Raw genomic sequence first — 24,334 nt, 5'->3', positions numbered from 1 at the left:
ATAGATTACATCATGTTCACCACCCAAATACTAATTACAACCCATCACCACACACATGTGCTGAATTATCCCTTTCGCCCTCCTCCCTGCCCCCTTCCCGTCTGGTAACCACCAATCCAATCTCTGTCTCTACGTGTTTGTTTATTGCTGTTATTATCTACTATTTAATGAAGGAAATCATACGGTATTTGACCTTCTCCCTCTGACTTATTTCACTTTGCATAATACCCTCAATGTCCATCCATGTTGTCACAAATGGCTGGATTTCATCGTTTCTTATGGATGAGTAGTATTCCATTGTGTATATATATCACAGCTTCTTTATCCATTCGTCCCTTGATGGGCACTTAGGTTGCTTCCAAGTCTTGCCTATTGTGAATAACGCTGCAATGAACACACGGGTGCATGTGTGTTTACGCATTGGTGTTTTCAAGTTCTTTGGATAAATACCCAGCAGTGGAATAGCTGGATCATATGGTAGTTCTATCCTTAATTTTTTGAGGACTCTCCATACTGTTTTCCATAGTGGCTGCACCAGTTTGCACTCCCACCAGCAGTGTATGAGAGTTCCCTTCTCTCCACATCCTCTCCAACACATGTTGTTTCCTGTCTTGTTAATTATAGCCATTCTGACGGGCATGAGGTGATATCTCATTGTAGTTTTGATTTGCATTTCCCTGATAGTTAATGATTTTGAACATCTTTTCATGTGTCTGTTGGCCATCTGTATATCTTCTTTGGAGAAATGTCTGTTCAGGTCTTTTGCCCATTTTTTAATTGGGTTGTTAGTTTTTTTGTTGTTGAGATGCATGAGTTCTTTATATATTTTGGAGATTAAGCCCTTATCAGATGTATGGTTTGCAAATATCTTCTCTCAGTTGTTAGGTTGTCTTTTCGTTTCGTTGATGGTTTCCTTTGCTGTGCAGAAGCTTTTTAGTTTGATGTAGTCCCATTTGTTTATTTTTTCTACTGTTTCTCTTGTCCGGTCAGACATGGTGCTTGAAAATATGTTGCTAAGACAGATGTCAAAGAGCGTACTGCCTATGTTTTCTTCTAGAAGTTTCATAGTTTCAGGTCTTACATTCAAGTCTTTAATCCATTTGGAGTTAATTTTTGTGTATGGTGTAAGGTAAGGGTCTACTTTCATTTGTTTGCATGTGACTATCCAGTTTTCCCAACACCATTTGTTGAAGAGACTTTCTTTTCTCCATTGTATGTTCTTGGCTCCTTTGTCAAAGATTAGCTGTCCATAGATGTGTGGGTTTATATCTTGGCTTTTGATTCTATTCCATTGATCTGTGTGTCTGTTTTTGTGCCAGTACCATGCTGCTTTGGTTACTATAGCTTTGTAGTATATTTTGAAATCAGGGAGTGTGATACCTCCAGCTTTGTTCTTTTTTCTCAGGATTCCTTTAGCTATTCGGGGTCTTTTGTTGTTCCATATAAATTTTAGGATTCTTTGTTCTATTTCTGTGAAAAATGTTGTTGGAACTTTGATAGGGATTGCATTGAATCTATAGATAGCTTTAGGAAGTATGGACATCTTAACTATGTTAATTCTTCCAATCCAAGAGCACGGACTATCTTTCCATTTCTCTGTGTCTTCTTCAATTTCTTTCAGCAATGTTTTATAGTTTTCCATGTACAGCTCTTTCACCTCTTTGGTTAAGTTTATTCCTAGGTATTTTATTCTTTTTGTTGTAATTGTAAATGGGATGGTATTCTTAATTTCTCTTTCTGTTACTTCGTTGTTAGTGTATAGAAATGCAACTGATTTTTGTACGTTGATTTTATATCCTGCAACTTTACCATATTCGTTTATTACTTCTAAAAGTTTTCTGGTGGATTCTTTAGGGTTTTCTATATATAAAATCATGTCATCTGCAAATAGTGACAGTTTCACTTCTTCCTTTCCAATTTGGATCCCTTTTATTTCTTTCTCTTGCCTGATTGCTCTGGCTAGGACTTCCAGTACTATGTTAAATGGGAGTGGTGACAGTGGGCATCCTTGTCTGGTTCCTGTTCTTAGAGGGATAGCTTTCAGTTTTTCACCATTGAGGATGATATTAGCTGTGGGTTTCTCATATATGGTCTTTATTATGTTGAGGTACTTTCCTTCTATACCCATTTTATTCAGAGTTTTTATCATAAATGGATGCTGTATCTTGTCAAATGCTCTCTCTGCATCTATTGAGATGATCATGTGATTTTTATTCTTCATTTTATTAATGTGGTGTATTACGTTGATTGATTTGCGAATGTTAAACCATCCCTGCATACCTGGAATAAATCCCACTTGATCATGGTGTATAATCTTTTTAACGTATTGTTGTATGCGATTTGCTAGTATTTGGTTGAACATTTTTGCATCGATGTTCATCAGTGATATTGGCCTGTAATTTTCTTTTTTTTGCGTTGTCCTTGTCTGGTTTTGGTATCAGGGTAATGTCGGCTTCGTAGAATGAGCTAGGGAGCTTCCCCTCCTCCTCAATTTTTTGGAAGAGTTTGAGAAGGATAGGTATTAAGTCTTCTTTGAATGTTTGGTAGAATTCACCAGGGAAGCCGTCTGGTCCCGGACTTTTATTTTTGATTACTGTTTCGATCTCCTTACTGGTGATTGGTCTATTCAAATTCTCTACTTCTTGATCTAGTTTTGGAAGGTTGTATGACTCTAAGAATTTATCCATTTCTTCCAGATTGTCGAATTGGTTGCCATATAGCTTTTCATAGTATTCTCTTATAATCTTTTGTATCTCTGAGGTGTCTGTTGTAATTTCTCCTCTTTCATTTCTGATTTTACTTATTTGTACCTTCTCTCTTTTTTTCTTGGTGAGTCTAGCTAAAGGTTTGTCAATTTTGTTGATCTTTTCAAAGAACCAGCTCTTGGTTTTATTAATTTTTTCTATTGGTTTTTCGGTCTCTATTTCATTTATTTCTGCTCTGATTTTTATTATTTCCCTTCTTCTGCTGATTTGGGGCTTTGTTTGTTCTTCTTTTTCCAGTTCCTTTAGGTGCATTGTTAGATTGTTTATTTGAGATTTTTCTTGTTTGTTGAGATAGGCCTGTATTGCTATAAACTTCCCTCTTAGAACCGCTTTTGCTGTATCCCATAAATTCTGGCATGCCATATTTTCATTTTCATTCATCTCCAGGTATTTTTTGATTTCTTCTTTGATTTCTTCATTGACCCAGTCGTTGTTCAGTAGCATTTTGTTTAATCTCCATGTATTTGTGGCTTTTCTGCTTTTCTTCCTATAGTTGATTTCTAGTTTTATACCGTTGTGGTCAGAAAAGATGCTTAGTATTATTTCAGTCTTCTTAAATTTATGGAGACTTGTTTTGTGGCCTAATATGTGATCAATCCTGGAGAATGTTCCATGTGCATTTGAAAAGAACGTGTATTCTTCAGTTTTTGGATGGAATGCTCTGTATATATCTACTAGGTCCATCTGTTCTAGTGTGTCGTTTAAGGCCAATGTTTCCTTATTGATCCTCTGTTTGGATGATCTATCTGTTGGTGTAAGTGGAGTGTTAAAGTCCCCTACTATTATTGTGTTACTGTCTATTTCTGTTTTTATGCCTGTTAATAATGGCTTTATATATTTAGGTGCGCCTACATTGGGTGCGTAGATATTTACAAGTTTTATATCCTCTTGTTGGATTGTTCCCTTGATCGTTATGTAATGCATTTCTTTGTCTCTTTTTACAGTTTTTGTTTTAAAGTCTATTTTGTCTGATATGAGTACTGCTACCCCAGCTTTCTTTTCATTGCCATTTGCATGGAGTATCTTTTTCCATCCCTTCACTTTCAGTTTGTGAGTGTCTTTAGGTCTGAAGTGTGTCTCTTGTATGCAGCATATATATGGGTCTTGTTTTTTATCCAGTCAGCCACCCTATGCCTTTTAATTGGAGCATTTAGTCCATTGACGTTTAAAGTAGCTATTGATAAGTATATACTTACTGCCATTTTTTAGCTTTTTTTCTCAGTGTTTTAGTAGTCCCTCTCTGTTCCTTTCTTCTTCTATACAGAATTGATGGTCTCTTTAGTTTGACCTCTGTCTGAAAGCTCTACTCTTTAACTCCCCTCCTCCCTCCTTTTATGTTTTTGATATCATATCTAACCTCTTTTTTGTGCATTTGTATCCATTATTCTATTATCATGGAAATAGATAATTTTTCCTATTTGTGGTCTTCTCTTTTTCCCTTAAATCAGTCCCTTTAACATTTCTTGTAGCACTGGTTTCTTGGTGACAAACTCCTTTAATTTTTGCTTGTCTGGGAAATTTTTGATCTCTCCTTCCATTTTGAATGATAACCTTGCTGGGTAGAGTATTCTTGGCTGTAAGTTTTTTCCTTTTAGCACTTTAAATATATCATGCCATTCTCTTCTAGCCTGTAAGGTTTCTGCTGAGAAGTCAGCTGATATACTTATGAGGTTTCCTTTGTATGTAACTTGACATTCTCTTGTGGCTTTTAGGATTCTCTCTTTATCTTTAATTCTGGACATTTTGATTATGATGTGTCTTGGTGTGGGCCTCTTTGGGTTTATCATATTTGGGGCTCTCCGTGCTTCCTGTACCTGGATGTCTGCTTCCTTCCTTAGGTTAGGGAAGTTTTCATCTATTATTTCTTGAAATAGATTCTCTGCCCCTTTGTCTCACTCTTCTCCTTCTGGGACACCTATAACACGGATGTTACTGCGCTTGATGTTGTCCCAGAGATCCCTTAGACTGTCCTCACTCTTTTTAATTCTTTTCTCTTTTACCTGTTTAGCTTGGGTAATTTCTTCTAGTCTTTCGTCCAGCTCACAGATCCATTCTTCTGTATCCTCTACTCTGCTTTTGAGTCCCTCTAGTGAATTTTTCATTTCCAGTATTGTATTCTTCATTTCTAATTGGTTCTTTTTTATATCTTCCATTTCTTTGTTGACATTCTCACTGAGTTCATCTATTCTTCTCCCCAGATCAGTGAGCATCCTTAACACTCTTAGTTTGAACTCTCTGTCAGGTAGGTTGCTCATTTCTGTTTCCCTTAGTTTCTTTTCTGGGGTTTTGTCCTGTTCCCTTACTTGGAATGTATTCCTTTGCCTCCTCATTTTGCCTCTTTCCCTGTACTTGTGACTACGTATTAGGTAGGTCAGCTACGTCTCCTGCTCTTGGATAGGTGACCTTATGTAAGTGATGGCTTAGGACGCCTGCAGTGTGCTTCCCTCAGTTCTCAATATTCCAGGGGTGACCCCTATGTGGGCTACGTGTGTCCTTCTGTTGTGGCCTGTTTGCTCTCCCTGTAGGCGCCCAGGGAGGCCGAGATATGCTCCTGGCCAGCTGTTGTAATGCTCAGCTGCTTGTAGTTGTTGTGGGCCCTTCAGTCTCTTTATCAGGTGTGGGGAGCCCCAGCACAGTTGGCTGCAAGTTCTAATACCACATTTGTGTTGCAGTCTTTCTTTTAAGTGAGTAGGCCCCCAGCGTGGCTGGTTGTTAGGCTCAGGGCCTTAAAATTGCTATAAGCTTCCAGCTTTTAGGTCTCTTGTCAGCTCTCTGAGGATTGCAGCTGTGTGGGGCTGGCCTCAGGCATGGGAGCACCCAATTGTTTCAGGCTTTGGAAGGTGGGGCAAACCCCCTATGTGGGTCTTTGAGAAGCACAAGTCTTCTGCAGCTGACAAGCCCTGCCACCCACAGGTCCACACACACAGTCAACACAGTCCTGCCCTGTGTGCGCACCCCAACTGCCCGAAGTGGACCCAGTCTCTCCACAGCAGGATCCCCACACACTCCACCACTGCCCCACACTCTCCACCTGCTCCTTGTGCATGCCCTGTCCCACTGAAGTCGGCTCAGTTGCCAGGCTGCAGAGAATCCAGTCACCAATCTATGCAGGCCCACACGTTGCCTGAGGGCTTGTTGTTGGGTGGGGCCAGTCTCTAGGGTGGGCTGCCTACCCTGGCTGAGCCTGATTAAATTGGTGCTCTAGCGGGTGGGGCAGACCCTGGGCTAGCAGGCCTCAGGGAGAACTCCAATGGCGTCTGTGTCAGCACGCCCACACCAGGCCACAACAATGGCTGCCGCCAATGTCCCAGTCCCTGGAGAGGTCTCACCTCTCACCGAGATGCACTCAGGGCCTATTAGGTGAGTCTCTTTTCACCAAAGCACTGTGGACCTTTCTTTCTGGTGATTTTAGGATGCTTTCTGAAATGGGTGAGTTTGCGCGCAGGCCCTTTAAGAGCCGGTTTTAATTTCTTTGTGAATTGGGTGTACTCCCCAATGTTTTAGTAGCAGGCAAAGTCAGATATTATGCCACTCGTCTCGATTGTGCTGGGTCCACAAAATGCCCACAGCAGGGGCGCTCCCGTCTCAGGGTCCTGCTCCTCCAGGGAGGGCTGCGTACCTTTGGGCTGCTCCCGGCGGCCGTGAAGCTGGCGGCTTGTGAAGGAGGCGTTTTTCCTCTCCAGAAGGGAGTTTCTGCCTCTTCCACCTCAGTTAGGATTGTCCGTTGTTGCAGGAGTTCCTCTTATCCAGTTTTCAGTTCTGTCTCAGGGGTAATTCTTCCACAAGTAGTTGTAAATTGGCTGTGTCCGCAGGAAGAGGTGAGTTCAGAGTCTGCCTACGCCGCCATCTTGACTTCCTCCTAGTCTCATCTCTTTCTTTTTCCCCCAGGACATTGCGGCATTGCCTATTTTCTCTGTCAAGCATTATTTTATTCCTCATTCTTCACTGAATCCTTCCCTAGGGTGCGCATTTGTCAGAAATTAATTCTGTTGCAAAAGATAGAAACCCAACTCAAAATAGTTTAAAGTCTCACACAACTTGGAAATCAATCCAAATGGCAGATCTGCAGGTATAGCTAGATAAAGGGGTTCAAACTATGTCATCAGACGTTGGTTTTTCTTCATCATTCTACTCCATTTTCCTCTATCCTGACTTCATTCTCTACCAGACTCTCCTCTTAGTGGGCTCTAGAAGCTTCAGTTTAATATGAACATTACGGCAAAAAAGGATACCCCTTTTCTCCCAGTACCCATTAGCAGTTTTCCCACCATTGGGAGCCATGATTGGCTCTTCTTGGGTCATGTGCCCACCCCTGAACCAATCACTGGAGCCAAGGGTATAGGGTGCTTGGCCAGCCTGGGCTCATGCCCACTCCTGTGATGGGGAGGTGGGGTCCCTTGAATGGCAATCTCACTAAAATTCTCCCCAAAAGGAATGCTGTGCAGGCAAAAGAGTAAGCAACTTCAGACTGCAAATAAATTGAAGTCTCTCTGTCTTGAGCCTTCAAATTAGTTTTCAATCTCTCTTCTTTCCTTTTGTTCCTTATTTCTTAATGTGAAATTCTGAGCTGGGTATTGAGCTGGGACTCAGAAACACCCACCTAGTCCTGCCATGGCCACCTCTACACCTGAGATCCTAGAGGGAAATATTGGCTTACAAGACAAATCAGTAGAGAAATACCTTATTTTGAGCCACTCCAGAACAGGTTTCAGGGGTCCTAACCCCCTGATTGGACCACTGTGTGTGAGCTGGACCGGGGACTTTTACTGGATTAGAGGCACCACCATCCCATCAGAGCTGTTTGCGTGAAATTACACTTCCTCAGAATTACACCATCCAAGATGGCGGTCCAAAACATAGTGTTTATCAACAGTATAATGAAACTGATGAAATTTAAAGTTCCATTCAAATAAAATCATAAAGTTTACTTGTATGCCTTTATCAGCTCCCTATGTAACAAAAGAAATCATATTTTCACTAGATGCTTTTCCTAATTTCACCCTCTTATCCTGGGCCTATTGTGAGGATGGTCCACTTCCTGCTGCCAGCATTGGGAAAATACAGAAAGAGAAGAGACAAAGAGGAGTGGGCTGGGCTTTGCATGCGATTTGCATGTGATGTGGTGTGGCCAGGTATTAAATGTACCTTGCATCCTGCTCTTGAGCAGAAGAGCAGGACAGGGGAGGATGAAATACATTTTGCCAGGAGTCCTGTTGTTGAAAGACCTGTTCATCATGCCTTCCCTCAAGAATATGATGAATTGTGGATGTATTGGGAGCATCCCTCTGCCTTTAGCTTTTACTGGTTTCTCACAGTAAACAAGGGACATGAAATGAACAGACATTTTTCCAAGGAAGATATACAGATGGCCAATAGGCATGTGAAAAGATGTTCAGCATCACTAATGATTAGGGAAATGCAAATCAAAACTACAATGAGATATCACCTTACACCTGTTAGAATGGTTATAATTACCCAGACAAAAAATAACAAATGTTGGAGAGGATGTGGAGAAAAGGGAACCCTCATACACTGCTGGTGGGAATGCAAACTGATGCAGCCACTATGGAAAACAGTATGGAGATTTCTCAAAAAATTAAAAATAGAAATACCATATGACCTAGCTATCCCACTACTGGGTATTTATCCAAAAAAACTTGAAATAAACAATTCAAAGAGACTTATGCACCCCTATGTTCACTGCAGCATTATTCACTATAACCAAGAAGTGGAAGCAACCCAAGTGCCCATCAACTGATGAATGGATAAAGAAGATGTGGTATACATATACAATGGAATACTCCTCAGCCATAAAAAAGACAAAATCGTCCCATTTGCAACAACATGGATAGACCTTGAGGGTATTACGTTAAGCAAAATAAGCCATAAAAGAAAGACAAACACCGCATGGTTTCACTCATGTGTGGAAGATAAACACATGGACAAAGAGAACAGATCAGTGGTTACCAGAGGGGAAGAAGGTTGGGGGCTGGGGGCATAAGGGGTAAAGGAGCACATATATATGGTGAGGGACAAATAATAATGTACAACTGAAATTTCACGATGTTATAAACTATTATGACCTCAATAAAATAAAATAAAATAAAAAGGTTAAAAAAAAAACAAGGGACATCAAATACTATGCAGGCATAGTCAGGGCATGGAAGTATTTTGTGTGTAATACTTTTGTTTTCTGAGAAACTATAGGTACTGTGTTAAAAATGAAATATATTTAATGCTTAATACTTCCGGTTAATTTAGTCTCTTCTGATTGAAAACAGGATCTTCCAGATGAATGTGCTGTAGAATTCAAGATTCTCTCCCCTTCTGCTTCTCTTTTCCTTGCCCTTTTCCTCAGAATCGAGGTTCCTAGGGGCTGGTATATTTTCCCATCATGGGGGAAGCAGTGTTGTCTCATCTTCACTGGCCTCCAGTTGGGTTCCTCATCCTCACTTCAGCCCGCAGCTCAAGGCTGCCCACCCACTGGCCTCTGCTACAGCCACCCCACCCACCCTGCAGGTGCTCTGGTCTTCATTCCCAGCTCTTTCCCTACTCTCTCCGGGAGCCTCAGTTTCTTTTCCAGATCTCCCCACTCCCACCCAAACCCAAGGGAGTCATGATGGGAGTGGTGGTGACAGGTTATCAGTCTTCTCCAGCTAAATAGGCCTCCTGTGGTTTCTTCCCCTCTGAGGTAACCCCAAGATAGCGTGGACGCACTCCTGTGGAAAACCAGTTAGGAGCTTCTCTGATCTGGGCTTCTCAGACTCATTTGGGTCTCTACTCATCACCTTCTCTCCACACCTCATCGAGATTTCAACCCCTAGGAGGCTGCAGAACAGAAAGTGGGCCCCACACTCGGGTCTCAACCTGACGTCTCCAGCTCTCTCCCACTGTCCTCAAAGAGCTCTCCCCCTCCTTCAGTGGCCTGACCACACATCCTGTAGTCTGCTTTCTCTATAGTTTAGAGCAGTGGTTCACAAACTTGGGTGTGTATCAGCCGGAGGGCTCATTACGACACAAGTTGCTGGGCTTGCCCCCAGAGTGTCTGATTCAGTAGGTGTGGTCAGTAGAAGAATGGTCCCCAGTAATGATAATGGCACAGGAATCCCAGGAACCTGTGAATATGCGACCACACATGGCAAAAGGGAACTTGCAGAAGTGATTAATTTAAGAATGTTGAGATGGGGAGATTATCCTGGATTATCTGTATGGGCCCACTGTCATCACGAGGGTCTGTGTATAAGGGAAGGTCGGAGTCAGAGAAGAGGAGACAATGGACGCAGAGGTAGGAGTGACACAGCCACAAGGAAAAGAATGCAGGAGGCCTGTGGAAGCTGGAAAAGGCAAGAAATGAGTTCTCCCCTAGAGCCTCTAGAAGGAACACAGCTCTGCTGACAACTTGATTTTAGCCCTGTTAAGACCCATTTCAGAATTCTGACCTCCACAACCATAAAATAATAAATGTATGTTGTTTTCAGCTGCTAAGATTTTGTAATTTTTTACAGCAGCCGTGGGAACCTAAAATACGATTGGGTTGGCTCCTGAGAATCTGCTTATCTCATAGGTTCTCAGGTGATGCTGATGTGCAGGTCCAAGGACCACACTTTGAGAACCACTAGCTTATAGTGAAACACAATCCTCAGTCCTCCTCCACACTCTGGACTGCAGGTTATACAAACCGTTTGCTCTCTCAACAGCGTCTGAATCATGCAAGTGGAAGCTTGGTCTTGACAGCTTTTATCTCCAAATAGTGCCTATTTTGGAAATCAATGCTTAAACCTTGATTTTTTTTCTTTTCTTTCTGCTCTGCCCCTAAAGAACTGGTGGAGAATCACTGGGAGGTCGGCATGACCAGCCATTAAAAATGGATCATATTGGGGCTGGCCCGGTGGCGCAAGCGGTTAAGTGCACGCGCTCCGCTGTGGCGGCCCGGGGTTCGCTGGTTCGGATCCCGGGCGCCCACCGACGCACTGCTTGGCAGGCCATGCTGTGGCGGCGTTCCATATAAAGTGGAGGAAGATGGGCACAGATGTTAGCCCAGGGCCGTCTTCCTCAGCAAAAAAAAAGAGGAGGATTGGCGGATGTTAGCACAGGGCTGATCTCCTCACAAAAAAAAAAAAAAAAAAAATGGATCGTATTAATAATTTCATGGCTATTTATCTCACTATATTATTATTTATTATTTTCTTTGGGGAAAATTGCAGACCACTGTCAGTTTATCTACCCTCCCAAAATCTCCATGAGTTTGGAAAATAGAAAAAGAATCTGCACATTCTAGAAAGGAAATGGGACAGAGAGGTTTGCAGTGAGCCAGGTGTCTGGACCTCTGCTTCGCTTGTGTCCAGCTGGTATTTTTTCTGGTTCCTTTTATTCCCACTCTGTTCACCAGCTCCTCCTCTTTTCCCTCCTGCAGGTGAACTTGGCCACAACTCTTTTAATATCTGACGTTGCTCCCATCACCAGGGCTTCTCCTGGCAATAATGCCGGCTTTTCCATCCTGGGATGCTCAGATGGAAGCGACAGGGAGGGTTACCATGGGTGCCAAACTCGCCAGTCAGTCACATGCCCTGTGTCTGCCAAAAGGCCTCTGGGGCCCTGCTTGAGATGGAAGACCTTATCCCATCATTTCCAGGAATCCTGGTAGAGGAAAAGAGAGGAGGTACACAGAGCGCTGATTATGTAGAATGAATCCAATAGCTTAGATGTGGTAGTTACAGCGGGATATCAAGGTACAGTGAGAAAGACTCAGCTTGACTGTGGTCCTTGCCATTTCCTCCTCCTTTTCTCCCTTCCCTCTCTCTTTTTTCTCTTCATCTCTCTTTCTCTTCTTCCTCTATCGGCAGGCAGTGGAGTCCAACCTGGATTTTAATCCTAGCTCTGCCTTTTGCTAGCTGTGTAACAATGAACTAGGAACTTAACCTCTCTGATCCTTAATTCCCTTACCTATTTAGTAGGGGTGAAGATACCTACCTTAGTTCTCTAATGAGAACTGGATGAGAGAATATATGAAATATACCCGGTGCAGAGTAGGCACTCAACGCTCTCCATGGTGATCATTTCCACCCACCAGCCTTCTCACCACTAAGTCCTATTCAAGCAACAGAGTTCACAGGGAATGCAAGGTAGAAACCACAGCTTTAATGGGAAGCTCAGGTCTCCCACGACTATAACATTTCACACATATTTGTCTATGTGGCCTTATTCTTCCAGTTAGTCATCCTTAGAGCTCTGGGCATGTTATGTGTAGTCGGTTTGAAAAAATAATCAAATATGCAAGTAGGGACAAGGGAAAAAAAGCAGAGAAACAGATAAGACCTTTTCCCGGGTGCGTAAAAGGCAAAGGGGCTCTTAGCAGAGATGGCGTGCCAGACGTCCAGGAGCACAGGGGAGACATCTGGCTGGGACTGCGTGTTGACTTTCCTGAGATAATTCCGTTGTGCAAGAATATAGTCCTGGCCGTAGTCTTCCTGCACGTCGGGGGTGAGGTGGTCCAGCATGGTTTTCTCCAGCCTGTCCCACATGTCACTCGTGCCTGCAATATCTGGGACGCAAGAGGAAAGGGAGGATCAGATGCTGGAAACACCAGAACAGGCATGTCTGACCACTAATGAGGAAGCACGCCCTTGTAATGGCTGCTGCTAAGAAGGACAGGAGTTCCCAAATGCCTCTTAAAATATGTGCTTTATAATGGTATTTATTATATATTTTTAAACATACATACAGAAAAGTGCACAGACTGGGTTTTCACAAACTGAATAGCTCATGTAACCAGCAACCAGATCAAGAAAAGGATAGGACCAGCCTGGAAGCATCCTCACCCCCTCCAGCCCTCTTTCCAGGAGCCACTGTCCTGACTGACAGAACAGTGGCTTTGGACATTATATAAATGGAATCATACATTATGTTGAGCGCTTCATCCATGTATTGTGTGGTCATTCTCATTGCTGCATAGTCTTCCATCGTGTAAATATGTCATAAATTATTTATCCATTATATTGTTATGGGCATTTGGATTGTTTTCAACTGGGGCCCTCACAAATAGTGCTGCCACAAACATTCTAGTACATGTCTTTTCATGACTATTATATACAATATGAAATATAACATATACAATATGTTATATATAAAATATGTATATACATACATACATACGCATATACATATAGACATAATTTTTTAAATATAGAAGTAATGCCTGCTTCTATGTATAAAATTAAATAGATAAATATCATTTATCTATTTAATCAATATAATTTTAATTTAATTTTCAACAATATATATTAAAAATAATTTAAATATACATTTAAATTTTAACATATAAATTATATATGATTAAATGTATAAATATATTTTAATATAGAAGTAATGCTTGCTTATTGTATAAAATTTCATAATATATATTTACTTTAAAATATAGTAGCAATGCTTGCTCATTATATAAAGTGAATAATAAGGAGATGTATATGTTTTTAAAAGTAATCTCCTCTGAGGTAGGTAACAGTTTTGTGTCCTTCCACATTCTCCCCTGTTCATACAAACATATATACACATAGAAGGTTTTGGTTTAATTGTATTTTACCAGGAACAAACAAAAACCAAAAAGGATCATACTATATATATTTTTCAGGAATTTGCTTTTTTGTTTCTCTGTTTTGTTTTCTTGGTTTTTCTTTTGTTTTTTGCTTAGTGATAAATCACAGACTTGCTTCCTAGTCAACAGCTATAGATTTAAACAAGAGCAGCAGAATTTTCCATTGAACAGCATTTAGCCAACCACTTCTCTATCAAATGACTTTCTAGTTGTTTCTAGGTTTCACCATTTCAGGTGATGCTGCCAAAAACAGCACAAATGTATCCTTTCGTATTTCGGCATTTACTTCTGGAGCCTACAGTCCCCAAAAGTGTGGTCGCCTGGTCAAAAGGCACATGCATTTTGAATTTTAACAGCTGCTGCCAGATTACTTTCCAGAAAGGTTGCAGCAACCCACACTCCCACCCGCAGAGTGTGTGACTTCTCGAGATGCTGGGGGGATGAGCCTTTGTTTGCTAGCTTGGGTGACTCCGGGATAGCAAGACTGCGGGGGAGCCTCGCTGTGAAATGTAAGCCAGTGAAATCCAATTACACTCATGGAGAGCAAACGGAGTTTCAATTGCTCATTCCTTTTCATGAAGGCACAACACCGTACTTAAAGAAATGATTACCCTGCCAATCACTCTGGAGGCTTCTGGGTCTTGAAATACGTGTTTGCATGAACTATTGTTCCTCCAGCTACCTCTCCCCCAGTCTCTGCTTTCATGGGCTGGGGGACTCCCTTTCCTCTTCACTTCCCCCCTCTTTTAAACCCCTCATGAACTTCATAAGTACTCTTGTGGGTACCCTGTCCAGAGTCCCCAAGGCTCCCTTTATTGGTGACAAAGCCACCAGCCTTTTGTCAAACTTCATCTACCACATTGACACCCCCACCCATCCCCAGCCACTTTGGGACTACACACAATGAAACGGTTAAGATGGCCTGGATCCAAATCCCATCTGTGCCTCATATCAGCTCTGTGGAATGGGAATTCCTGAACTTCTCTGAGCCTCATTTGCTCCCTCCAAGATGGGATTGTTATGATGCCTACCTCACAGGTGAGGATTAAGAGAGATTGTGCATGTAAAGTGCTTAAAATCTGCTAAGCATGTGATACGTTTTAGCTATTTTTATTGCAGGGCACTAAAAAGTCTGTTCTGTCTCCTTCTGTCTTTAGAAGCTCCTTCTGTCCCTGAAGATTCCTTTTCTTGTCCCCATTTCAAGCATCGTTCTCCAGACTTGAGTCCTCAGCCCTCCACTGTCTAGCCTCTTGCCTTCAGAGAGCCCATCAAATATCAGCTTTAAACTGAGGGCAGCCTGGTATAAAAGAAAGACCCAGGCACTGGACCCAGGGATCTGGTTTCAAATTCCCCACCATCATGGTGTGCCAGACACCCACACTGGGGTGTGTATTACCTACCCCACCCATGGGTCCTCACCTGGATAATGATGTCAATTAAACCTAACCCTCAGGGCTGTGGTGCAGATTAAGACATATATGGAAAGAGTGGCAGTATAAATTGGAACAATATTTTAGAAAATAGTTTGGTATTATCCAGCAAAGTTGAAGATAAACTCTGTGATCAAGTCATTCCACTTCTGGTTATGTGTCATAGGAAAAATCATATACACATACACCACAGTATATGTGCCAGAGGGTCCATAGCTGAATTGTTCATAATTGTGACCCCAGTGTTCCAACAACAGTAGAAAAGTTGTGGCATATTCACAGAATACTATACAGCACTGAAAATGAACCCACACAACATGGATGAATTGTGAAAACATAATGTTGCATGAAAGAAGCCAGACACAAAAGAATACATACATGTTGATTCCATTCAAAGTTCAAAAACCAGTCAAGCTAAACTCTTGTTTGGATATGCATGTATGGATGTAACGCTGTAAAGAAAATCAAATGCATGATTGTTACAAAGTAAGAGAGTGGTTATGTTTGGGGGATGGGAGAGGGCTATGACTGGAGAGGATTATATGGGGGCTTCTGGGTGCTGGTAATGTTTTATTTTTTGATCTGCATGTTAAGTACATAAGTTTTTATAATTTGTTAAACTATGCGTGTATATGATATATTTCTCAATTTAAAAAAATAAGATCGGCCAGCCCTTTGGCGCAAGCAGTTAAGTGCGCGTGCTCCACTGCGGCAGCCCGGGGTTCGCTGGTCCGGATCCGGGGCACGCACTGATGCAACGCCTGTCAAGCCATGCTGTGGTGGCGTCCCATATAAAGTGGAGGAAGATGGGCATGGATGTTAGCCCAGGGCCAGTCTTCCTCCACAAAAAAAAAAAAAAGGAGGATTGGCAGATGTTAACTCAGGGCCGATCCTCTTCACAAAAAAATAAAATAAGATCAACAACATCAAGAAAGAAGTATGGAAGGTGGCTAGTGCCTGATAAGAACAGCTCCCTCATGATGCTATCTATAACAATTTCGGTGAATCCTCAAAACTATAACTGAACCGCAGGGTGGCTCTCTGGTCCAAATGGAGTCTTACATCTGTGTGTTGGAAGTTTTCTTTGGCTGTGTCACCAAACCCCCAATTCCTCTGCCAGGATCAAAATCAAATTCATCACTTCCACTTACACTAGCTGTCAGCCAGCTTTCTTCTTTCTGTGTCATGCCTTCTATCCCAGTTTCTCAGTCTATCACATTTGGCATCATCTTTGACCTACCCTCCTCCTCCATCCACCCCCCTCAATTCTCCTCCCTGTCCAAGAAGTCCCCAGGTTGGAAACCCCTCTCAGGACTTCATCTTCCCTCCATTCCTATCGCCCTGGTCTAGCCTTTCAACTGGAGTGGCCCAGGTCTCTCTCTTGGTCTCCCTCCCAGAATAGCCCTTTCATCAACGCATGCTCCTCCTGGACAACTCTGAGATCCTGGCTGCCAAAGGCTTCAAGAAAAAAGTTCAGTTTTGTTTTTAGATTTTTATCTTGTGGGTTTGGATTAACATTCAAACCTCTAGGGTTTTGTTCTTTAATGTGTTAGCAATCCCTCCCAGTTTGTGGTCTTTTATTAGACATGCTTTTTTTACATCTTCGCTTAAATCACCAATTAAATGTTTGATGGCCCAGAACTAAGGACTGAGCCACGGGGGTAGTCTGCCTCTGCCCAGAGTTTGGAAATTCAGGGAGGAGAGAGGAGAGAATGGCCATCTTCTCCCGGAGTAGAAGGGAGGTGGGTCATATTCTTCAGAGAGGAGGAGGTAGTGTTTGAAAAATACATGACATCAAAACTTAATTCCTTTGTGGAAGGACGCAGAGGAGCAACCAGACATTGAAGAAACGGGCCTTTGCCCCTCTATTCTTAAAAGAGACCCACGCATCCCAACACCTCTTTGGTCGACCACTGAGGGGTTCAGTTTGAGCTCTGTCAGAACAAAGGACCTTCAGCAGCCCTTCCGGGAAGAACACTGTGGGCTCTTGGGTTCAAACACCTACTCGTTTGGAAGCCTCCAGGATGGATGACGGAGACTTTAACTCCCCAACTGGAAAGCTCTTGTCTCATGACTGCCGAAAACATGGTCAGAGCCGCCTTGGATGACCCATAAGCTGCCAGCTTTTGCAGTGGCACCCCTCCTATGGGAATAACGGGAGAAAATAAAATCAGGTCTGATGTTTTCATTTGTTCATCTCCTAAGGATTTAAACAGCACCTACTACTTGCCAGGAACTGGCATGGGCCCTCTGTATCCACGTGAGCATGTTTTCTTGGTCACAACCACTGTCTTGGATGCCTGTGCTTCTGCCTTCCATGGCTGCTCCATCACAGCTAGTCCAATGACAAACCAAGTGTAAGGCTCAATCTCTCCCAGCTTCCAAGTTAAATGTGATTTAGGTGGGATAAAAAGCATCTGCCCTAGCCTGTTTTGGATGAGCTACATTCTGAGGTTCTGGATGGACATATCTTTGGCAAGAGTGGGGGGGATGTCACTCTTCAACCCATTACAGCACATGTAGTTGAACAAACTGGGTTTAATACTTGTTGCAACAAGGAGTAACGTACACCATGGGGAAACGTGAGGCATCACTGTAAGAGAGTGTAAGAAAGGACTTACTCTAGGAGGGCTAGGTAGGGCTGGGGCAGATGATCTTTACCCCACCTAATCACATTTAGCTTAGAACCTGGGAGAGATTGAGGCTTGTACTGGGTCTATCACTGGACCAGCTGTGAGGGAGCAGCTATGGAAAGCAGAAGCAAAGGAAGCCAGAAAAGTGGAGTGACCTTATTTGGGATACGTGTCTCTGCAGTTGTAATTAAGGTACAGATCTCAAGATGAGACCATCCTAGATTAGGATGGGCCCTGAATCCAATGATGGATGTCCTTGTAAGAAATAGAAAAGGAAAAGACACACAGAGAAACAGAGGAGCAGACCACATGAGGATGGAGGTAGAGACTGGAGTGAAGCTGCCACACGCCAAGGAGCGTCTGGAGGCGCCAGAAGCCGGAAGAGTCAAGGAGGCCCTCTCCCTTAGAGCCTTCAGAGGGAGATGGCGCTGCCAACACCTTGATTTCAGACTTCTGGCCTCCAGAGCTGTGACACAATAAGTTCCTGTTGTTTTAAGCCACCATAAATTTTTACAGAGGCCCTAGGAAATGAATACGGGTGTGTTCCTCGTGTTCTTTAACTGGAAGACACTGAGATTGTGAAGGGGTGAAGACAGGGAGGGTTCACAGCACCCAGGGGACCTCATGGGAACCCAGGATGACTGGACCCATGACATTAGGGCTCCCAGCTTTGGCAAAGATTTCCCTGGTCAAAGAAGCATCCACTGGGTGAATGGATAAACAAACTGGGATACAGCCATATGATGGAATACAACTCAGCCATTAAAAGGAATGAACTTGCTACACGCAACAGCATGGATAAGTATCAAAATAGTTATGGCGAATGAAAGAGCCAGACAAAAAAGAGTATGTACTGTATGATTCCATTCATTTAAAATTCTAGAAGATGCAAACAAATCTGTGGTGATAGAAACAGATCAGTGGTTACCTGCTGTGGGGGCGGGAGAGGGAATAGAAAGGGGGACAAGGAAGTTTTGGGGGATGATAGCCATGTTCACCATCTTGATTGTGGTGATGGTTTCCTGGGTACATACATATGTCTAAATTTATCGAATTTTATACTTTAAATATGAGCAGTTTATTGTATGTCATTTATATCTCAATTTTTTCTTAATTTAGAAAAAAAAAGAAAAAGCCACCACCTGGCTTCAAGAGACCATAGACATTTCAGCAAATGCCAGAGATGGGTATGTTGCTTTGTCTAAAACCCCCAGGACATTTGCACAACTATCTAGGGGTGGGAAGAGGGCCTCCAGTGTGCCCTGTTCTTACCTTTCCGTGCATCCCAGTTCCACCAGCTTCCCCAGGCTTCCGTGATTCTCACCAAACCAAACATGGATCTAGTTTTGCACATGTGCTTGTCTTTGTTCTCCTGACTTCAGGATTTTGCAAATGATTCCTTTTTCCTGCCAAAATCTCTTTTATTCTTCTAGCTGGGCATGCTTCATCCATGGAAGAACATCTTCCTAACCCTGAGCTCTCTTGCCTGTGTCCTCCCTCTATCCAAAAGTTCAAGTTTTCAGCATGAGCATTTGAGACCACAAAATACAGCTCATGCCCACATCTAACATTTATTAAGGATCATTTACTAAGGGATACTTAACATCATCACTTTACAGTCTGTAGTGGGTAGGACAAACCCTTGTTTCTAGGCAGGCTTTCAGCTATCTCTTCTTGGACTGCCATAAAACACTGAGCTCACTTCTCCACACTGGGAAAGTAGGACTGCAATGGCCATGATCTGGTTTCTTAAAGGGCAATTGTAGTAGAGATATTGGCCATTTCCAGCCACTTAATGAAACCATGCTTTGAATTCAAAAATTTAGCCTCGATCTGAAAGCCATACAATGCAATTAAAGAGAAAATGAGATGATAAAATGTATGGAACCAAACACATACACAAGTACAGGTAAAACTGGGGAAATCTGAATAAAAGTGGTGGATTATATCACTATCAGTGTGCTGGTTATAATATTGTACTCTGGTTTTACAAAATCTTATCATTGGAGGAAACTAGGTAAAGGGTACACAAGATCTCTCTTATTCTTCCTTACAACTTTAGGTAAATCTACAACGATCTCAATAAAAATTTCAATTAAAAAAAGAGCAGAGTATCTGCACCCCCCTCCATGTTCATTGCAGCATTATTTACAATAGCCAAGATGTGGAAACAACCTAAGCAACCATTGATGGATGAATGGATAAAGAAAATGTGGTATATATACATACATATATACACATACACTATATATATATAGTGGAATATTATTCATTCATAAAAAAGAAGAAAATCGTACCATTTGCTACAACACAGATGGACCTTGAAGGCCTTGAAGGCATTGTGCTCAGTGAAATAAGTCAGACATAGAAAGACAAATACTACATGATCTCATTTATATGTGGAATCTGAAAACACTAAACTCATAGATACAAAAAGAGATTGGTGGTTACCAGAGGCAGGGAGTGGCGGGGGTGGCAAAATGGGTGAAGGGGGTCAAAAGGTACTAACTTCCAGCTATAACATAAATAAGTTCTGGGGACGTAATGTACAGCATAGTGACTATAGTTAACAATATTGTATTGTATATTTGAAAACTGCTGAGAGAGTAAATCTTGTAAGTTCTCATCACACAGACAAAAAACTATAACTGTAGAAGAGATGGATGTTAACTAACCTATTGCAATAATCATTTCACAATATACACATAAATCATTATGTTGTACACCTTCAACTAATACAATGTTCTATGTCAAATATATCTCAATAAAACAGGGTGGGGGAAAGAGCACAGAGATACCTAGACTAGTTAATGTCAATTATCATCATTATTTTTACATCATTATTAAAGCTTTGGTCTGGCTTACATAATTTCCATTTGGGAAATACTCATCCTTACCTCCCTGTCTTTGTAGGAAGGCTGTCAGTCAGTGGTTCTGTCCTTCTCATCAAAAGAGGCAGACTGGCCAATCATAATACCCCAGGCCTCGGACGTGGAGATTGGGTTGGGGTTGGGCATGTGACCTAAATTGAGCCAGAATCCTGACATAGTTGGTGGAAGGGAGATGGTTTTATTGTCTATTCCTGGCTACTGAAGTGTGAAAATGGCGAAATGCCGGAACTCCCAGGGGCTGTTTTGCTGCCACAGAGGGGAAGGTAAGCAAAGGAAAGCAGAGGAGCGAAAAGGGGAGAGTGGAATTGGAGATGGGTGTTAAGGAGGGAAATCAGAGGGGCGGTGGGGGAGAGTGAAGATGATCCCATCTTAAAACTTGGTTCCAGCCTGTTGGTGAGCTAATAAATTCATTTCTCCTTTTTTGTTTAAGCTAGTTTGAGGTTTGGCCCTGTCTCTTACAAGGAAGAGTCCTGAGGCTTAACTGACGAAATTTCAATACAGCATCTGGCGTCAAACATTCAACTCTGGTTCGTGCCTTGCCACCGATGACTAGCTGATTCTTATTTAAGTGACTTTTAGCTTCAGGAAATCCACCTCCTTCCTTTTGCTGGTAAGAAAGACAAAGAAGTTAAAGCAACTTATTCAAAGTTACAACCCAGTTTGTGGAATGAGACCATTCTCATAGCTCCATGGTTTTTGTAGATGAAGTAAGCTTGGCCAGCTAGAAGGCAGATGGCAGCAGTGAACAGCTGGATTCTGGAGCCAAAACTGCCTGTGTTGAAATCCCAGCTTTGCCATTGTTTAGTAAAATCAATTAAAATCAAGAAAGTCATTTTATGTTGTACGCCTCTGTCTTTTAGCCTGTAAATTAAGAATGATAGTACATGCATCATAGGGTTGTTGTGAAATTTAAATGAATTAATATATTAGAATAGTGCCCAGCACAAAGAAAGCTCCATATAAGAGCTTCCTTTTATTAGTGCTACTCAAGGTTTTCACAATAATATCTCCATAGCCCAAAGGCTCCATATGTTCAGTGTTTCTTAGAATAGTGAGTGCACTTGCTTCAGGATCTCCCACAACACTTGTTTACTATGTGAGTTATAGGACCAACCCTAGACCTACTGAAGCAGAATCTGTATTTAAAATCAATCCAAGTACTTGTTTTGAATACTAAGCCTTGAACTATTACATTACTTTTTTGTCACATATTTCCGAAGCTGTGCTTTCACGGTGATGTACTGCCTCATGGATGAGACGACAGGTGGTGAGAATTTATCACAACCCACCTTATCAATCTAAACAGAAAACATGCTTTGGACCAAACATTTAAGACCCATTTGTCCTTTGTATCATATTGAACCCCGTGAAATTGCCAATATTAGACTGTTTTTGACCTACAAAATGGCAGTTCTGCAGGGTTCAAGATCATAGATCCAACCTTACTGTTAATGTTTTGCATTAGTATCTAAGACCTCTGATAAGATGAAATAAGTGTAGGCATCCAAGGCTGGCTGCCCACGAGCCACAGGGTTTCAGGGTCTTCTGACCTTATGCACCCTTCACGGTCTGTCCAGTTAGATTCTCTAATTTTTATCTTTGTTCCATTCAGGTTAAACTCCTATTGCCAAAAGGCAAAAGGTTGCCAGGAACTTGGTAAGTTTGTTTCCATTTCAGCAGGGAAAATCCGACTTCTAAAATAGAGGGCTTATCTGTTGGGGCATTGAAGAACTGGTAAGGGATGCACAACACCGGGAGTTGTGTGGGTTGTAACCTTCATAACTGTGTAGTGGTACTGACGTAATTCCAAGAAGACTAAGGCTTGGATATTTACATATTCATCCACTAGCTAATGTTACATGAAACGAGAATAGCTTGGATGCCCAGAGAGATGAATATACACTTCGTGTTTGCTTTTAAATTTTGTTTTTTAATTCCAGATCAGTGATACACAACTCAGTAGGCACAGTAGAATCACCTTGGGAACATTAAAAAAATACTAATGCCAGGCCCTACCCTAGACCAATGAAATAAAAAACTCTGACAGTAGGACCTGAACGTGAGTGTGTAAATAAAACTCTGCAGGTGATTGTAACGTGAGAACAGTGTTCTGGCTCAGTGGTTCTCAGACTTTGGTGAGTATCAGAATCCCTTAGGGAGCTAATGAGGCACACAGGGGTCTGGAGGCCCTTCAAGGATGACAGACCCTGGGTTTTTGTAGTGTTACCAAATTCCCCAGGTGAATCAGATACACTCTCCGCAAAAGTTTGAGAACCTATATTGTAGCTAATTGTTTTAGAACGATAGTTTTCAAACTTGGTAGCTTATTGAAACTGTCTGAGGGGCTTTAAAAAAAGATCGCTTCTTGCCTCCTGTCCCCATATGATTTCATTGTTTGGGTTTCATCACAGGCACCCGGATTTTTAACAGCTTCCCAGATGATTCTAATGTGGAGACACGATTGTTAAACACTTCTAGAGAACGTCTCTGAAATTTTTCCATGTATTTCCATCCTCTGGACATGTAAATGCTAATACAGCTTGGGATATGAAATAACTGAGATCTCTGTTTTGGTTGTAGAAGGCTCACATGATCTCAGAAGTTGGATAGTGACCTGGCAGTGCTGTTTTATCCTGTATCCAAGTCTTACAGATATGGAGGGGGTAAGATATGTTGTGTTTCAGGAGACAGAAATTAAAGGAGACTTTCTAATTCTGTGCTGGAAGAAGCATTTTTGTGTGTGTGAGTTGTATAAGCCTTGGTCAAGATATATTCCCTTCAAATTATGTTGAGTGAAAGCCAGCCTCAAAAGGTTGCATACGGTCTGATTCCACTTATATAACATTCTTGAAATAAAATTATAAAGATGGAGAACAGATTCATGGTTGCCAAGGGGACGGGGTGAGGGGGTGGATGTGGCTATCAAGGGGTACCTCAGGGGATTCTTGTTGTGATGGAACAGTTCTGTATCTTGATTGTGTTAGTAGTTCCAGGAAGTTGTACGTGTGATAAAATTGCACAGAACTAGAAACACACACGTGAAAGAGTGCAGACATACCTGCTGAAATCTGAATAAGCTCTGTGCATTGTACCAATGTCAGTCACATGGTTTGATATTATACCATACCTATGCAAGATGTTATCATTAGGGGAAGCTGGCTGACGGGTGAATAAGACTTCCCTGTACATTTCCTTGCAAATTCCTGTGAATCTATGATTATTTCTACAGGAAAAGTTAAAAGATGCATACTCCCTTTAAGGCATACTTATGTCGGGAGAATTGCCCAGCTCCCATGTAGGTCTTTGGTTGTACAAAAGTCATAAGGTCTCCTAACATTTTGGTAAATAAAACTACAAATTTAAGCTTTTTTGAAGTTTGGCATGGGAAGCCAAAAAATCAAAGCCCGGCTTATTTGAAATTTTGAAAAATGAGATAAGCCCCTGGACAAGCTAGAGCTTTAGAAACATCTTCTGCCAAGGCTGCAACCAAATTTAAAGTGACGATATACTTCTTCCTCACTCCATCCCACACGCACCCCCATCATGGATGTGGCGAATGTAAAAGCAAAACTTTGACTTAGAGCAGTACTGGCTTAGGAGAGATCAAAATTGAATGCTGGGTTTCCCCACAATAGATTCTAAGTAGCCAACACTGATAAACGGCTCAGAACTTGGGGTGACCTGTTATTAGGTGACTTAACAGAACACCCAGTCAACAATGAGACTGTTTTAACCAACTACGTACACACCTATGGACTCTTTCCATCCTTCATAACAAAGACTGTCTATCTTCATTTAGTGTGGCCACCGTGAAAGCAGCTTCTCACCCCTCTTCTCAAAGATACTGCTTTCCCCCACCCAGCTTTTCTGCCTCAGAAAACTACTCACTGAATTTGTTCCCTGGCAAGTAGACAAACTCAGCAATCACATTGCTGACCACTCTGGTAGTCACTGTTCCTCCTTGGATGTTATGGTGTAACATCATGGTGTTGATTTTGGTCATAACTAAAGCTAAGGGAGATGT

At 42.0% G+C, this 24,334-nt stretch overlaps 1 protein-coding gene across 1 annotated transcript in view; it reads right to left on the bottom strand.

The window, feature by feature from the left end:
- Positions 1–11,895: 11,895 nt before the first annotated feature.
- Positions 11,896–24,334, bottom strand: part of HSD17B2 (hydroxysteroid 17-beta dehydrogenase 2) — a 73,459-nt gene continuing 61,020 nt past the window's right edge. Inside the window, exons 4-5 of the mRNA XM_058528360.1 lie at positions 16,792–16,929; positions 11,896–12,306 (exon numbers count right to left, since the gene is read on the bottom strand). Of these exons, the coding sequence (XP_058384343.1) occupies positions 11,954–12,306; positions 16,792–16,929 (491 nt within the window). The 3' untranslated portion in view covers positions 11,896–11,953. The remainder of the gene's footprint in view (positions 12,307–16,791; positions 16,930–24,334) is intronic.

The sequence above is a fragment of the Diceros bicornis genome, chromosome 32, assembly GCF_020826845.1.
Source record: "Diceros bicornis minor isolate mBicDic1 chromosome 32, mDicBic1.mat.cur, whole genome shotgun sequence".
In the NCBI taxonomy this organism is placed as follows: domain Eukaryota; kingdom Metazoa; phylum Chordata; class Mammalia; order Perissodactyla; family Rhinocerotidae; genus Diceros; species Diceros bicornis.
The sequence above is the reverse complement of the archived record's forward strand: the minus strand, read 5'-3'. Positions and strand labels throughout refer to the sequence as shown.